General features: G+C 37.3%; 1 protein-coding gene across 2 annotated transcripts in view; it reads right to left on the bottom strand.

Moving 5' to 3' along the window:
* Positions 1-1,583: 1,583 nt before the first annotated feature.
* Positions 1,584-18,434, bottom strand: part of Pdgfc (platelet derived growth factor C) — a 163,330-nt gene continuing 146,479 nt past the window's right edge. For both annotated transcript variants that reach the window (XM_028880127.2, XM_037206681.1), the window contains exons 4-6: positions 13,320-13,527; positions 8,793-9,010; positions 1,584-3,234 (exon numbers count right to left, since the gene is read on the bottom strand). In XM_028880127.2, coding sequence (XP_028735960.1) covers positions 3,118-3,234; positions 8,793-9,010; positions 13,320-13,527 — 543 coding nt within the window. In that variant the 3' untranslated portion in view covers positions 1,584-3,117. The remainder of the gene's footprint in view (positions 3,235-8,792; positions 9,011-13,319; positions 13,528-18,434) is intronic.

Here is an 18,434-nt window from a genome sequence, read left to right as displayed (position 1 = left end):
AAAATGTGAGAGAGGAAAAGGCAGTCAATGAGATCTGCTGATAGCGCAGGAAGTAGGAAAATAAAGCAAAGGTTGGGCTCTCAGAAACAGGACTGTACGTTATTAAAAAAATGACTTCTGAGAGTTCACTTAGCCTCAATATCAAATGTGAGAAGAAAGTGGACCACTGAGGAAACCTATTCAGACAGTATGATTTTCTGAGGGCTCACTGTTTTGTCCTTTGCACATTTACACGATATATATAAGGAATATTCAATGAGAAGGAGAAAGTAACAATGAGATGCAGAAATAAAAAAAAAATGTGGTCAGTAACACTGCTTCAAATAACTGTTCTTCTTCTTCTTCTTCTTCTTCTTCTTCTTCTTCTTCTTCTTCTTTTTTTTTTAATACACGTCACTATGAAAAATGGGCCTTTGCTCAGAAACAGAAGTCTGAGCCATGGATATGACATACTGAAAATATTTGTGGTCAATAAAGTCAACACGTCATGGACTTATGAGAAACTGCAGTCACCTTCTGTATGAATGTGTTAGCTTCTGTTGGCTTTGGTAAACACAATGTTATGAGAGTAATTGATCATCAGCTGTTAGTCTTGACACTCACCCTCACTCACCAGTGGTAGGGGATAGACTACTATCTTTATAATCACTTCGGGCCACCAAAGAAAACAACAAATATTTTAAAGTGTACATGGAATTGATAGAAATACCAAGGTAAACACATCAAGTAGGTAATTCACTGCAACTCATTACAGTCCTTGCTTTGCCACATCATAAACTACCAGCTTCTTTGCACTTTCTGTGATGCTTGGTGAAATTATTTCTGGGCCTTTACAGGGATGGGACAAAAGGGCAAAAGATTTAAAGAAATGAGGTAGAGAACAGGTTTATTTTGTGTACTTGTTTCTTATGGGGAAGGAGGCAGGGCAGGGCAGCCAGCAGTAGGAGAGCAGACAATGGGTGCTATTTGGAAGCTCAGCCTGGAGATACCAGGTCTGCACATGTGGTAATTCCATCAAGCCCAGGGCTAAGTGCTGAAGAAACCAGATCCCAAGAGGTCTGTGCCTGGAATGGAAGGACTCTACTTTGAAATAGCCTGGGTAATTCACAGACCAGCCGCTACTCAGTCCAGGCAGTTGATGCCACGGTAAATGAAGACAGGAATAGAGGCTTATGAAACCTACCCCACCTTCATCTCATCACATGGCATATCACTAAACATTTTACAGTGCACATGTAACTGTCAGGTTCCATGCAATATAATTAACCTGAAATTACTATTAATACCCCCGAAAAAGGGAACATCATTACATCATTGCAAAAAGACACTAGAAAGAAGAGGAAGCCAGGGGAGGCTCAGCTGAAACACTTTCTCTTCCATGTATTCTGAACAGATAGATACTTTTGTACAACGCAAATGATGACAACATCGGACTTTATAATCTTCATTTTCTTAGAATCCTAAGAGACCGACATGTTCACACACATGTACATGGCAGACACACACACACACACACACACACACACACAAACACACACACACACACATACACACACACACACACAGACTGATACTTCCACTTGTCCCCAAAATAGCCAGATTCTTTTATTTGATGATTCAATACATTTTAATCCAAATAGTCACCACATAACCTAGGCACAGTATTTAGCATTTACAAGCACTGTATTATGCTGATTTTCCTTTCAATTGCCAAAGAGTAGAGTAAGTGAACTCCTTAAATGATATACTTCTGTACATAAAAATATCCATGTATTTATACAAGTGTATGGAGCAGAGTTTAAAGGTAATAAAACCCTAGCCTCACAATAAATAGGATGTGTCCATACAGTGCAGCACACCACAGAGCGCTGTCGGGAAGTGGTCGCTCTGTTTCAGGAAGATGCCTCTGTGTTTCTCTGAGCTCTGCTCCTATTTCCCACAGAAAGTGTGAGATTAGCAATGACTCCATGTGAGTGTATACACATCTTCTGTTTTATTTGTATCGCTAAGAATAAAAGTGGGAAATGATAATAATTCAGTTGTTATCAAAATGTTCCTGCGACCTATCAATTCTATTGACTTCCCCATTCCATCTTTTCAAATACAGATGACTCTAAACTCTAGCACCATACAAGAAAGAAATACATGTGTTTCTGTCAGAGAAGTAAGATTTTATACCATCTTTGTTCCTCTGGCTATAGCAATTCTGTTTAGAAAAATTTTATCAAGCTAAAAATAATTGATCTAGGTTGTCATAAAAAAGAATATTAAATACCTTTGGTAAAAATAGAAATATTTAACAAGATTAGAAAAGCCAACAGTTATAATGTCAAAAGGAGAATATAAAAATGTACACAGTGAAACACATAAACCACCTCAGAGGGAAGGAAAGAAGGGAAGGGAAGGGAAGGGAAGGGAAGGGAAGGGAAGGGAAGGGAAGGGAAGGGAAGGGAAGGGAAGGGAAGGCCATTCCTCTGTGCAGGTGTGCCTCCTGCAAACCAGGACTGTACTTCTCTTCTTCCAAATGGCAAAGAAGTTACCAAGCATGAAAAATCCAGGCTTTCTTATCAGCACATTTAATTAATAGCAACATAGCTGCTATCTAAAAGCTGAGTTTGTAGAACATAGACCATTCGGATTTGTATATGCAAACATGAAGAGGAAATCCAAGTTTTTCTGCATTGATCGCAATCAGCTGTGAGTTTTCACCATTTTCTGGTGTTCATATCACTTGCCCATATCACGACAACTAAATTATAGCAATGCTGTCAGTGGAAAAGAAATGCTGTCAATCTGGAGCTTGCTAGGGATCCACAAACACTTGATTTGTTTCTGTGGTTGAAGACCTCTTCCATCCTTTGACCTTCCTCTAAAAAGCACTGCTGTGGAACTCCTGACTCCTCCCGGTGCCTCTTCTTTCAGAACACTTTTAAATCCTGCAAGTGGAAGACTGTTGAAGCAAACAACTGAGATTTTTGGATGGAGACAGTGAGTAAGATCTTTACCACAGCCAATGGCAGCATCTGACAGTCCTGTGGCAGATGCTGGTGGGGATGTGGGAGTCTAGTGGGGGGTTCAGGATGCCAGTGGGGATGTGGGCTGCTGTGGGGGATACAGTTACCCTCCTGTGTTTCCTTTACACACACAGTCACATTCCTCATGGTGTTCCAGGGCCACATCAGTGAGTGACTTATGCAACCCTTTGACTCCAAGTTTCGGTCTCAACTGAAGGACCTATAAGGGAATAAATATGCGACCTTTAAAAACCAATCTTTTTCCATGTTTGACATCAAGGACAAGTAACACTTCAAACAAAAAAATATGAAACCTTAAAACCTAAGAAAGACATACACACTTTAGTGTCTCATAAAGAAGGTGTATACACAGTCCTCCACTCTAGCCCCCAAGTCATCCACTATTGTCATTTCATAAAAGAAAGGGTGTGTTAATGGCAAAAGTTTCAAAGCACACTCCTCCCAGAATGCAGAACAGCTCTCAAATTGAAAGACTCACCTTGTGCCTAGTAATTCTAATTGTAATCATAGAAGAGACAATTTAACCTCAAGTATATTGAAACCACTAATACACAAATTGTTTTTCTGTTGTTTTAGCTTCTTATTCTAATACATTAATACACAGGCTGCACAGATATTTACCCTTGATACAGTACACTCAACCACGGAGACAGTTCGGAAAGAAACTTGATCATTCCACAGCTGAGCCTGCCCAATTACGCCACTCATTAATTTTCTTGGCTACATTTCAAGTCTTCTATAAACTTGATGAGATGGATTAGATGTACTTCATAGACATCATCCTCAGCCACAACTAAGTTTCTGCAGCTGAATCTTACTGGGCATCTCTAAGGAGGCTCAGCAGTAACAACGATGCCTTTATTAATTGAACTTATTCACAGTTTAGAGTGTGCAGGTTTCAAATAAAAAATATGGGCACCAAAATTAAAAATGTATCTTTGTAGTGCTGTGACTACAGGATCTAGTTGTGTATTCTATTAAAAGTATCTGAAGTATTAGACAGTCAATATTTCTTATAACAGAAACTATAAATTCTAGAAATTATGTTACTTGGTTTATGAGTGAAGACCAGGGCACATAATAACATAAATGTATTCATTTTCTCTGCTTTCCATGTATAACACAGATAACTCCATGAAGTGACTATGGAAATTTCCCATTCCTGTAAGTTGTCATTAATCCACAGAGACCCAAGTTGTCTTCTGTTTGTCTGAAGACTTACGAAATAAACCTGGGAAATGTGTACATAACTTTTGGAGCACATGATTCTATCAGAGTTTAATTAGCTCACATATTTTGAATACTTACTGTGTGCCAGGCACAATAATAATGTGTTTACATACTTCAACTCAACAATCCTATGAGGTAATCTATGGTTATTACTTTTCTTTACACATGAGTGAGTAGATTTAGACACACTTTGGGAAATAGTTGTTATTTGCACCTAGGCCAAAAGATGAGTTATTAAAAGTAGAACAATAAATAATATTTGGAAGAAGCTTCAATAACATTGATCATCAGTTAATTTAGCAGTAACTTACTTTCTTGAATGATAAAACTTCAAAGTCTTACAGTAAGTGTCAGAATGCTGAGCTTTGAAAGTAGTTTTCTCAGTCTATTCCATTTCCTAATTCTGGAGCACATGTCACTATATATGTATTCATGTAATTGCAATAATGACTAACTAGATAATTGGATATTATTTTACGTCACTAATGGCTGTTTTAAATTAGCTGGGGTGTCATGAATTATAAAGTTTACAATGGTGTTATTCCTTATCATATTCTTGTTTCATGTTTGTTTTCTTTTTCTGTAATAAGCTTTTTCATGTAAATCAGTATAGTATCAGTGTAACGTAGCATCAGTATAGTCAATGTCATCAACCCCCACCTCCACCTCCGCATGTTTCTCTATCCAGCAGGAATGAAACACAGTACAACAGGTGAAGTTCCTCTACAGTCTGGAGGGTTGCCCTGAGTTGCCCTTCTACCTCCTTCCTGACTCTCCTATGATGCATCTACTAAATATCGTCAAAAGGAGCAGAATGCTCTTCCTCCAGTCACCTCCTTTAAAGAACAGGTTAAGAAACTCTAGAACAGGGAGGGGGTATTCTGGAGGCAGAGGCAGACAGATCTTTGTGAGTTTGAGGCAAGCCTGGTCTACAGGGTCAGTTCCAGGACAGCCAAAGCTATACAAAGAAACCTTGTCTTGAGACACAAAATAAAAATAAAATGAAATATTTGAAGGAACTCTTGAGATGGGCCTTAGTTATATTGTACGGTGTTTACAGAGAATGAGTAAAACTGGGTTCACTCCTGTTTTGGTCTAATATGAAATGTCATTTTCAGACTCCTGTATTGGGCACTTGGCAACTGATGGAGCTATTTTAGCAAGTGACTGAAACTATAAGTTTCGTGGTCTAACTGGAGAATGCGGGTACAAAGGTTTACACATGCTCATTCTCTCTCATTTTCTCTCCTCCATTTTCTCCTGTCACCAAAATGTGAAATGAGTAATTAAATTTATGAAGTTATAAATAAGGAGAAATTATTGGGCCAGTTATGAAAATAGAAAAGCAAGAAAAACGTTCCTGCTATCAGAGTATCATACAGATTCTTTAGTCTCAGACAGCTGCCTTTCCCCAGTGTGAATTCACTCCTTCACTAATCATTCACCATAATAAAACACCAGACACAGAAGAAGATAGTTAATACTATATAGGAACGACTTGAAGTGTGCTGCATCTCATTCAAGTGTTTTGTACAGAATAACTCAACGAATCTCCAATACAACGTGTATGGGTATGTGGGATGGCAACCAACAGATAAGGAAAACGAGGCCCAGGGGGATTAAATAACTTCCTTAGAATCACACAGCTGAGAAATGTGAGAGGCTGCGAGGCATGGCTGACACTGAAGTTTGTATTTTTCAGTACTACACTGTAATGAGACTTACTTTCCACACATTTCCACTTGGCAGAAGCAAGAAATCATATGCAATTTTTATTTCATTTTAATGTATTTGTGTGCAGGGTGTGTGTGTGTGTGTGTGTGTGTGTGTGTGTGTGTGTGTGTGTGTATGGCACAGTGTCTATAGAGTTCAGAGGATGATCAGCAGGGGTCAGTTCTTTCCTTGTGCTAGGTGAATGAAGCTCAGGTTTTTTCGTCTTGGTGGAAGTAGTCTTTACCTGTTGATCCATCTTGCTAGCCCACAAATAATGATTTTGGAATAGTAAACTTCTCCCTAACACAGGCACCTTTTAAAGTCCTGTACATGGTGGATGCAGTGCTAGATCAGTGGGTACAAGCATTGACTACTCTTGCAGAGGTCCTGGGTTTGGTCCCCAGCATTTACATGGCGGCTTAGAACTGTCATTAATTCCAGTTCCAGGGGATCTGATGCCGTCTATGGCCTCTATGGCTTGAAATATCCATGTCATGTTTACATATGTGCACAAAAAACAGGCATACACATTATAAAATGTCCTGTACATATCTAAAGGATGACTTGGTTAGATATAATATGACTGACAGGGCACTAAAATGTGTTTCAAGAAAGATGTGATGTGCAAGTTTATGGACTTGCAAAGTTCCTGACCCTCTTTTCAGAAAAGTTTTACTTATGAAATAGAGAAATTGTGAAGGAATTACATTTACTTTCTAACACATTTTCTAACAAAGGGATCTGGTGTCTGATACAAAAGCATTAAGAATCATTAAAAGAGTTTAACATATCTATCTATCTATCATCTGTCTATTTGTGTGTGTGTGTGTGTGTGTGTGCCCGCACGCGTGCGAGCACACAAGTACATGTGGTGTGACTGAAAGTACATTTGGGGTTCAGATGTGTCCAGTCTTCCTGGAGTTTGATTGATAGTGGTTGTGGTCCAGTTGACATGGGTGCTGGGGATAGTAGCTGGGTTCTCTGCAGGAGTAGTGCATGCTCCTAACCATTGAACCATCTTTTCAGCCACAAGGATCTTATTAACAATATTGTATTTATCAACAGCATCATGGCAACAATTTTATTTTATAATTTATTTGTCTATCATTTATTCTTTGAGAAAATGGTCTCTTTTTTCCAAGCTGGCATTGACCTGGTTATGCAGCTGAGGCAGAAAAATCAGAAGGTCAAGTGTTATTTTCATTATTGAACTTTAGGTTAGAGGACTATTATAAAAGGTGGGTTATTGACATAGCCTTCCTGGAGCTCCAAGGACCATGTGCTACTGACAATCTACTTGAACCTGGAGCAGATATTCTGATGCTGGCAAGGGGACATCTGGAAGCAGATGGCATGAGCACACATGTAGAACAGGTAGAATGGTTTGTAAAGTCAGTCCTACTGTAATTACTGGATGCCAATTTTAGACAGTGCCTTCTAAAGGAAGGTAACTAACTTCAAATATGATGCCTAAGAAAGGGCTAGATGATTATCAGATTTATAGCAATTGTTTCTTATTGGAAGCTACAACAAGCTAATGGTAGATCTGAGTAGAAATAGGGTTGCTTATCTTCTGCAGCTTCCTGCTTTCTCCTGAACTTTCTCAACCACTAACATAGCATTATTGAAAAGCATGAAATTGTGTCATAAGAAGAACAGTTTATGACACCACTTTATGCAGAATCAAGAGTAGATGGTTTCACTGATGTCATGCTGTACATGAAAAATCATCCTTTGGGGTGCAAATAATAATTATCAAATGAAGTTAAACAAAAGTCACATCAGAGGATCAGACTTAATCAAATGCAGTCTGAAAAAATTGTAACAATTAAATCTGAATGACCAAAAAAGTATCTTCTCTGAACACACACACACACACACACACACACACACACACACACACACACACTGGTAGAGAAAGTGGGATATACTCAGTTATTCAGCATGAATGAGCCTGAGTTTTTCTGTGTTGCCCAGGTTAGCTTTGACTTCTGGGCTCAAGTGGTTCTCCTTCACAGCCACCAGGTAGCTGGGGCTGCAGGTGTGCGGCACTCAGCCTGCCTCCACTCATGAAGATTTTGAATATGATGGATCCTAAGGCTCTACATTGCAGTAATTGCTAATAGTTCAGATTATGTTTTTATGAAGTAAAATATCAAAGAATTCATAAAATTTGGAGCATGTTTTTTGAGGCAACAAGTGTGATAATGAATATCAGCCTAACTATAAATATGCCCTCACAGCATTTATGTTCTGACACTGGACCATATGTAAACACAATTATTAAAGGTCTCATTGCTCAAAATTAGACAGTGAAATGTTTCTCTGCTTGTCTTTAAACTATTCTCCTTCAATAGTTTGAAAATAAATTATAGTTAAAAAGCTTCACTCTGTTTTTCCTGGGAAAGGTGCTGTGTGCTTGATATAAGAAATAAAAATCTTGTATCATTGGGCTTGAGGTGGTAGTTCAACAATGGGGCACTTGATAAGCATACACAAATCCTGAGCTTGAACCCAGTATCACAGAAAACAACAAAAACAAAAACAGTTCAAAAACAAACAAACAAAAGAACCAAAGCTTCACTGATCAGCTACGATCTACCACTACATGTACTTTCTAAATTTTCAATGTCTGTGTCTTAAAATTAAAAGCCTTGATTTTAAAAGTGAAAATAGGAGCACTTTGTAGACCTGGTGCTTAGTTTTTCAGTGATGGGAAATGTCCTTCTCAAACACCTATGCATTTTAGATTCAGTCTTTTGTTTTTAGGAAACAAAATGTCCCATAAAACCACAAAGAAAATGATCTACTTACCTCATGGTACTTTTTCGTAACTTTACGTGGGACACACTGACATTCATTGCAATTATGGAGGCAACAGGCACAATTTCCTCCACAGCGCTTAACCAGGAGACAACCTGGCCAGAAAATGGTATCTGTCCTCTTTAGCTCTTCCCGTATGGACACTGAGAAGTTCCGAGGCGTGCAGCTGTAGAGTCGTACCTCCTCTTTGAGAAGGTTCAGATTCACCACTATGGGGCATAAAGAAAAGCAAGAGGGAAAAAATGACACTCATGTTTTGAGCCTGCTTCCATTTCTTTAAGCTCTTTTTATAAAAGAGATCTAGTTATTCCATGAATGATCACCCTAACAATATCCCTTCTCATTTTAACTAGGTTGTATGGCTCTACAGCTCACAAATTGAACTTTCTGTTTCACAGTAAACAAAGCTTCATTATGACTTAGTAACCAATGAAGAGGTGGTATTGTGCAATATGAAGAAAAGAGCCAACGAAAAGTTGAGAACTATAAATAGGAAACTTTATATAGAGAAAAGGGGCTACACCTTTTAACCTTAGTCAAAAAGCAGACAAAGAGAGCATTGCAGGGAAGAATAGCATGTAGGAGTATGAATGCTTTGATTAAAAGGCCAATGTAATTTTAAAAAAAGATTACAGGCTCTTACAATTAGTGCAGGAGAGCTTTTTGAAACCCTCCCACAGAACTTCTACAATCTCTGTGGCTATCAGGAACACAAAATATAAAGAGAATGAAGAAAATGTGGTTTTGAAGACAGCTGAATTGACAATACATGAAAGAAATGATACATTTGTCAGAGTGAGAACACTTGCTGGAAAGCTGATCTTCAGTGTGTTAGGAATTGGTGTTTTCTGAAATGTGGAACAATTGGCTTCCTTCAGATTTCTTTTGTTCCCTTGTTGAAAGATGGAGGCCTGTCTAATTCATAACCACAGACTCTATTCTTTCTAGGGAGTTGTTTAATTACACTATCTTTTAATTTTTTTTTTAAAGAACTGCTGTTGGCTAGGCAGTAGTGGCACACACAAGCCTTTAATCCCAGCACTCTAGAGGCAGAGGCGGGTGGATCTCTGTGAGTTGGAAGTTAGCCTGGTATTCAGAGCAAGATCCAGGACAGGCACTAAAACTACATAGAGAAACCTTGCCTTGGAAAAAACCCCATAAATAAATAAATAAATAAATAAATAAATAAATAAATAAATAAATAAATGCTTTTGATGAACGAGCAAAATATCCTTTCATTAGATGCACAAAGAAATTCTCTCATAGGACCATAGTATTTATTTACATGAATATTGCCTCAGGAAAGCTATATAAAAACAATGCCATGTTTACTATGAACTTATGCAGAAAAAGGAATTATAGGATATATATTCTAATTTCATTTTGGTTTGTGTTTTATGGCCTTGCCTATCTTATTTCTTAGAAATATTCCAAGTGTAATGAAATTTAAATGTTTCAAACCCATCTATTTTTCAAATTCTTTTTTCAAATTTAGTAACTATCTAAAATATATTGTTATAAAAATATAAAGAATTGGGTTTAGTATCTTTAAATTAATATTGGAAAAATTATAAAATAGAAATAAATGTGCTTTTTCTGAGCAAAAGATGTTTTAAATAGTAACAATCATTGTGATATACCAATTCTGAAAAGTAACAGTGACGGTTTTTAGTAGTTTTAACATGTGGTGGTAAATATGAATAAAGCACTTGTTTTCTTGACTTTATTAAACTAATACAGTTTGTTGAGGGGGGCTTTTAAAAATTCTAAGGAATATATTAGATTATGAATATTTAATTGCAAGTTATAACCATATTCAACTATAGGAGTGACCAAAAACATAGGTCAAGTCTATGAATGTCCAAAGCAATAGTAAAGGGCCCGTGTCAATGATTTTCTCAGCTGAAAATGTATTTATTAATTCAATATGAAATCATAATTTTGATTACTTAAGGATTTCATCTGAAAATGATCCCATGAAAGCAAAGCATTTTAAAAACTAAAAGCAAATGAGTCAATTGCTTGAAAGCCCCTGTAAAGACTGATTATCCATTATTAGTAAAGTTAATAGAGTTGCTATGTGAATGAGGCTACTGAGTCTACAGCATTCCATCTTGCTGAATAATATACACATATATTATATATATATAATACCTTTTCATTTTAAGGCTATGTGTGATTTTATTTGGCTCTTTTCTCTGCAAAGTTATGAAATCTGGACTGGGAGTGGAATACTTTTAAAAGGGACAATGCAAAGACTCACTGCCACAGTTTGTATGGTCTATCTAAATCTTCTTTGGAATGTGGATGAAGCGCCCAGCTTTTAAAGGACCCTCACCTACCACACACACACACATTTAAACAGCATTTCACAAAGCTAGAAAGGGGACTGCACATGTTCTGCTGAAAATGTTTACTTAACCACAATAAAGGGCTAGGGTGGATTTCCCAAGTGTGCTCTTGTACCTGCTACAATGTGAAAATTTAAACACACTTTCAACCCCGCTTCCACTCATTTATCATGCTTGACTCACAAGTCAAAAGGCTCCTTTGAAAGTGTTCTTAAGCATGACTTAGAAAATACCTTATTTAAGTTTTCTTTTCTTTCTTTTTTTTTTTTGTAGCCACATAATATGAATGAAAACTCTTGAGTTAGAGGAAGGGCTATAAAGAAAATAAGTCAAAACACTCTAAGTTTTTCCAGAGAGGATAATACTGACAAAAACATGGGTACATTTTACTTTGTTAGCTGTTCCTTCTTTTGCAGATATTCAATCCGAGGCTATCATATTACAGTAGTGCAATCTGAGGGTGGTCTTTCTAAAACCAGTGTGGTAACATTGTGATATGTTTATTCTGGGAAAAATCTATTTCAAGGTCTAATTAGACACTTTTAAAAGTATTTCCCTGTCCCTTTTTAGAAAGGCTTTTGCAGGGAAGCTGATTTGTCTTGAGATCTTAGCCAACACTTGCATTTCAGTGTGTAAAGTCCTAAAAGTATTCAAGACTTTTCTCACGCTTACTGTATGAATTAAAAATCTTATGTTTTGGCAAACTGCAAAGAGTTTCGATAGCGAAGGTGTTAAACGAAAATGTGAAAGACCTGGATCAACCTCAGATTCTTTTCAGTATAAGCTAGCATGTGATCAAATCTATGAGCAGCAGGCATGGGGATCCAGGCTTAACAATATGACTCAAAAAAGGTCCTAGGTTGAAATCCATAATCACTTCTCCAAAACTCTATGTATGCTTAAAACCAATTTCTCACTCCTGCTTCTTGTGGATGCACCTCATCCTCTAATTTGTATTGCTAAGAAAGGTACAATTCATGGGACGTTTGCCTACTTGTACAGAGCTTCAACTTCCTGTTCCTAAGTGCAGAAAAGGGAAGTGCCATTGTAATTTATTCATCAAGATCAGATCTGCTAAACATGTAACAGCATCCAGCATGTGGAAAGGATTCAGCTGCCCATGCCCTTGAACACAGCCATGTTCAAATACTTTTAAAAGGAAACCATGTCTGTCAGCACACTGAAATACCACGCCTGGGCAGGTCCAAACGTGACCTGCTGAGATGAAAGCTCATGATCTGGAAGGCTGCAAGGGCGTGAAGGAAAGGCAGGAATCAAGTTTCTTCTTACAGGATTTAGTAAAAGACTGGTGCAATCTGCTACGGTGAACGGCTCAAATTAGCCAAACACTGTTCCTTCCACATAAATTCTTACTGTCCTTCTAGTCTCTGAAGTATTCCCGAATGGACACTTCTGACAGACTGCAACCGTGTTTTCTGAGTGCAGTCTAATTTTCCTGCTACTTCTCTCCATTGTCATTTGTGTGATACAGCTCTCTCACAATCTCAATGTTCTCGTGAGAACTAGCTAACTTCACTGGAATCTTGGTTGATATCTTAACTTTTGCCCTTAAAAGAAGAAAGACCAATTTGGTCAAAAGTGATGGTTTCAAAGGAAAATGCACCAGGAGAAAAGTTCCCATTGCATGTTCCCCTGTAGGCTGCTGTCTTCTTGCTGTGAATCCTACCTTGGGAACTTCTCTCTCATCAAGTTGAACAATTACAATTTCCCCTACTCTTTAGAACTTTCTAAGTTTACAAAATGGATGCATCCTTGACCCAGGGAACACATAGCAAAAATGACTTCTATAAAATATCACCGTTTTTTTTTTTTTAAACCCTAAACCTGATTTTTCATCTCTAATCTTTTCTCTTGAATCTCAAAATGCAGATTAGCTTACTAGCAATGATTCTTATCAAACCCAATGGAGCGCTCAATCAAAACAATGTTTGACGAGACAGGAAGAGACTGGGATTTTCAACAGAAGTGTCTGATATCCCTCTTGTTTATATCCTCATTTAATATGTCCCTGTGCTTAGAAGATAATAAGATGGGTTGTTTTAGCATATCTCCAGAGGCATTGAAACTCTCCATTTCAGAAACTGTGGCAAATGAATCGGAAAACATCAGTCACTGACAGACATCGTAATCTGAAGAGGAAGCTTACCTTTGCTTTTTTTCCCATAAAGAAATGCTTTGCCCACAATCTGCCATGCTGGTTTGTACAGGCTGTCCAAGTCCATCTGCCATCGGTCGGGCTCTAGATACCGAATCAGCTCTTCCAAGGTACTGAAGGCGGTCACAGCATTATTAAGCAGGTCCAGTGACAACGCCGAAGGGGGCAACACTGACGGACTCGTGGTTTCGGTGACTTGCTGAAAGTAAAAGAAATCCCTCATTAACTGTTTTAGAAAGTGACAATGTATTCCTTTTCCACATGTACACCAAGATAGTCAGACTACTGCTGGAAGAACATGGAGAGCAAAACTACTTTCAAGCCAAGTCAGTAGCAAGCCTTCTGAAGCAGGTATATAACTGAAATACCATAACACAGAAGAAGGCTGAGACAGGAGGATTGCAAGCCTGAGGCCAATCTAGGATTCACTTATGATATTTTATCTATTTAAAAAAAGAGAGAGAGAGCCGGGCGGTGGTGGCGCACGCCTTTAATCCCAGCACTCGGAGGCAGAGGCAGGAGGATCTCTGTGAGTTCGAGGCCAGCCTGGGCTATCAAGTGAGTTCCAGGAAAGGCGCAAAGCTACACAGAGAAACCCTGTCTCGAAAAACCAAAAAAAAAAAAAAAAAAAAAAAAAAAAAAAAAAAAAAAAAAAAAAAAAAAAAAAAAAAAAAAAGAGAGAGAGAGAAGAAAAGCAAAGTGTAATTGTTTTACAAAACTCTATGTAGATGAATTTTGAGGAACGGCCTGTAAGAGTAAGACACTTATTTCCATCATCACAAACTAAGGGTGATGTGAATATTATTTATTCATATTAGACAATTAAAAGTACATGCTCTATATGCTAATCCATGGCTCCCCTGGAGCCCAGTGCCAGGTATGAGTTATGAGTTTAAAAATTCAAAGAGATAAAAAGATGAAAGATCTAAAGGTCTAAATTCATGTCTAATACAGATTAAGTCTTTAGAAGAGCAAAATAGACTCTCCACATTTCCATAACTAATGCAAGTCATTAGTTCTCTGATTCAGAAAGCACAATGGCTCCAAAAGTATTACAAATAAAGCTTTACCTGCTCACCTGAAAATATAAAAGTAAAAAGCATCTAAGCCATGAATGGCCAGCTTGAAAAATTTCCTCTACAGTTTTATTTTTAAAAATTCAAACGTATGATTAAGGTTAAAGAGAAACACCAGGAAAATACCTTGTTGATCTATACATCTGTTACAAAGTTTCTAACCAATGCCTCTTTTTGGTCAGTGAGGTCTCATAGATCCCTCAACAATGCAAGGTATTCTCTCTTGGTTATCCTCCAAAATCTTATGATAAGACTCTGTTGCTGAAGACACCTTATGATTTAATCACAGGACATGTGGAAATCAACCTGACACTGGCATGGAGCTTTCATCCTTACAGTCTACTTTTCACAGTGGTGGAAGATGATCTTCACACTACTCGGGGCAAAATAATCAACAGTCTTGTCCAGCTATAAACACAGTGACCAAAAATTACACCCACTGGTGCAATAATGGCACACATATTATGTAGATAACCATTCTCTGATTGGATTTAAGTCCCATTGCACAAAAGAAACCAAAACCTGGTACCATTATTTGTTCAAGAACCCGTGGCTAGACAAGTAGGTTGTAGAGGAGAATCTGCAAGTAATAATCTGCCAATAGTGAAACATATCCGATAGCCATGAGAAGGTTATTGCACACATGAGCTCATAGTGGCTGTGACTACACTCCCAAGGCCCACACAGGATCAAATCAGCCCAAATGCCAGCATGGATGAGTGATTTACTCATGAAGTTCCATCCCTAACTGAGGAGCTGTTGACAACTGATGGCTGTTGAGAGGGTAACAGTGAGTTTCCTTCATGGATGAGGTCCCATAGAGGCTACTTATGCTCCAGTAGATGGTTCTACAGCCATGTACATGTAGGAAGCACTAAGTGTGCATGTGTGTGTGCATGTGTGTCTGTGTGTGTGTATCTCTATATATCTATATCTGTATCTATATCTATATCATATCTATCTATATATGAGGTTAGGAGGGAAAAGTAAGAGAAATAGAAGAAAATTAGAGGGGAGGGAGAGAGGTGAATTCTATCAAAGCACATTACTTTAATGTATGAAATTTCAGAACAATAACATTAATACTATCTCTACAGTTCAAACATAGACTCACATTGAAAACTCTTGTACATTATATCAACTTTCCTCTTATTTTTCTGCTCTTCACTTTCCTTAACTTAGAAAATGGCCTTGTAGTTAATGTATGATCATGTCAGAAGAACTTAAACTTAACTCTGAAGTTAGAAGTATCTACTGTTCTTACAGAGGACCAAAGTTTGGTTCCAATACCAATATTGGGTAGTTCCCAACTATATACAACTCCAGCTCCAGGGGATTTGTCATCCTCTTATAGCTTCTAAGACAACTGCACTCAGGTATCCATGCACACAAAGACAGAGGAGAGAAAGCAATGCAAACACATATTTAAAAATTATAAAACTTAAAAATAAACTATTACAATCTAAATCACTGAAGTTCAGTGTGAGAAATTACCCTACATTCTTTTAATATAATAGAATTAAGGCACAAGGCAGTCACTTGGAGCATGCTGCCATGGATATCTGTATGCTGTGAATGTGTTGCTCTGATTGATTGATAAATAAAATGCTGATTGGCCAGTAGCCAGGCAGGAAGTATAGTATAGTCAAGATAAGCAGAGAGGAGATTTCTGAGAAGTGGAAGGCTGAGTAAGGAGATGCTGCCAGCTTTTGCCAGGTGAAGCAACATGTAAAGATACTGGTAAGTCATGAGCCACGTGGCAAGGTATAGATTAATAGAAATGGGTTAGTTTAAGATATAAGAAATAGAGAGCAAGAAACCTGCCACAGCCATACAGTTTATAAGTAATGTAAGTCTCTGTGTGTTTACTTGGGTCTGAGCAGGACTGGAGAAAACTCCAGCTACAACATGCCTTATCAAATCATGACTGTCAGTAGGCTAGTATCTAGAATATATCAAAAAAGAGATAATCAGATGGAAGAAATGAGCAACCTACAGATGAAACATTGAATAATCTGTAAGCTTAAGAAAATAAAACAAAATCCATTAATTCATGCAGAACAAAATGAAGTCATGTTTGCATACTAAGGAAGATATACAATTTCATATGCATGGTTTAGAAAATGTTACAAATGTGCTATTGATGGAGTGAGTGAACTGGAATTCCTTAACTGCGCCTACATGGGTGAATGTATGGGAGCATGCCTCTTCAGAGCTGAAGCTGAATTCAGTGGAGACCAGAGACTGGCATGTACCATGTCCCTGTAATTAAAATGAGTGCAAACACACTCATCACACTGTTACTTGAAACAGAGAAGCAATGGAGGCAACCTACATACCTACGTAGAGGAGAATTCATTAGAGCACCATAAAAGGAAAAACAGGAAACAAAATAAGTTGGTAATTTCAGGAAAGGTGGGGAAGTTTGAATTTTTTTTATCAGAAGCAGTAAAGTTCACAATTTTGTTCAATTTTTAATGCTGACTCAAGGTAAGATTTGCCATATCATAATTAAAGTGAAAATTAGGCCAAAATCAGTGCATGAACAAGTGCAGGATTTTCTACAATGTAAATGATATCACTTATCCAAATAAATGCAGGAGGCAGAATATCTAACAAGACACTTGTGTTGTTTCATGTTGATTTATAATGATATTTAAAATAATGAAAATGTGAAAAATATAAGCTTATAATATTAGAATAATGTGCCTTCAAAGTACAGAATGCTGGGAAGCCAATAAAATGACATCCTTCAAGAATTTATATTAACAAAAGAAACAATAAAAATTATTCTTAAAATATCCTCAATAAATGGTGATTTCAACATGCATCAATTAAAACAAAATAAAAATTTACCAGTAATGTCAAAGGATGAGAATGATTGTTTTTCATTGTTTTCTCATATATTCCTCTTGTTTTCATTTTTTTTCTATTGCAACTATGGATTTCTTTGGGAAATCCAATGAAAACAGCAACATCTATTATAATAAAGTACCATTGTATCAGATCTTCTTTCTCATTGGTAGTATTTGTGTACACCAACTCTGAGCCTTGTATCCTGAGTTCCTTCACACTGCTTTTGCCTGTAACTTCTGTTACTGAAATGTGGCTTAATTCACCAAAAATAAGATATCACTGACTGTGTGATTTCTCCTCTGAACCATAAAATCCAAATCCTCATCCAATATCCAAGCCCCACAATTAGCCCTTTTGCCTATTCCCTGCTCATGAAAGATGTGGACACTTTGTTCCCTTCATCCAGTCTCTTCCTAACACATATTGCACTCACCCCAGGCTCTGCCCACTCATTTCTTCCTTCTATGGATGGACATAGACTCATAACAGCTTCTCAAAGAGCACTCCATCCAATCATCTGTTTGTTTTCAGTAGCCTGGACTTCCCTAACATTAGTATAGGACTTACTACAAAGTTTGGATTTTTCTGAGAGATCTGATAAATGAACTCTGTGTATTCTGTGTTTATTTTTTAATATATATAATATATATATATATATATATATTATATATATATATATACTCTGTGTTTTCTCATTGTCCAGGTAACACATTTCTTTTGGTAGAACACACATAATAACCAGGAACTATGTTAAGGATAAAATTAATGACCTAGGAAAGGTATTGTTTTTCATTTTACCACTTTGGCTTTGATTAATTAACTATCCAATATGAAAGCACAATGAAAAATATTTTCAAATTTTAAAGATATAAAGCAAAATGTATATATTTATATGAAATGTAAGTTAAGAGACTCTTCAGAAGTTAATAGCACACATTTCATGATTATGAAAATTCGAAATTTTATAATCTGTCTACAAAAAATAACATGATGTTTTGAAAAGTCAGGCAATATGCATATATTAAAGTGCCAGATGGAAGATGGGGTGTGAAGAGTGATTTGAGAGATATACAGCTGACTGCCATCCCAGGTTGTCAACTCTCTCTGCTGCTTTCAGGTCTGTGGGAATCTGAGTAGAAAGGCTACAGTTGGAACCAAGGTGACAGTACAGCCA

Source organism: Peromyscus leucopus, chromosome 6 (assembly GCF_004664715.2).
Source record: "Peromyscus leucopus breed LL Stock chromosome 6, UCI_PerLeu_2.1, whole genome shotgun sequence".
NCBI classification, from domain to species: Eukaryota; Metazoa; Chordata; class Mammalia; order Rodentia; family Cricetidae; genus Peromyscus; species Peromyscus leucopus.
Note: the sequence above shows the minus strand (reverse complement) of the source record. Positions and strands in the feature narration are given on the sequence as shown.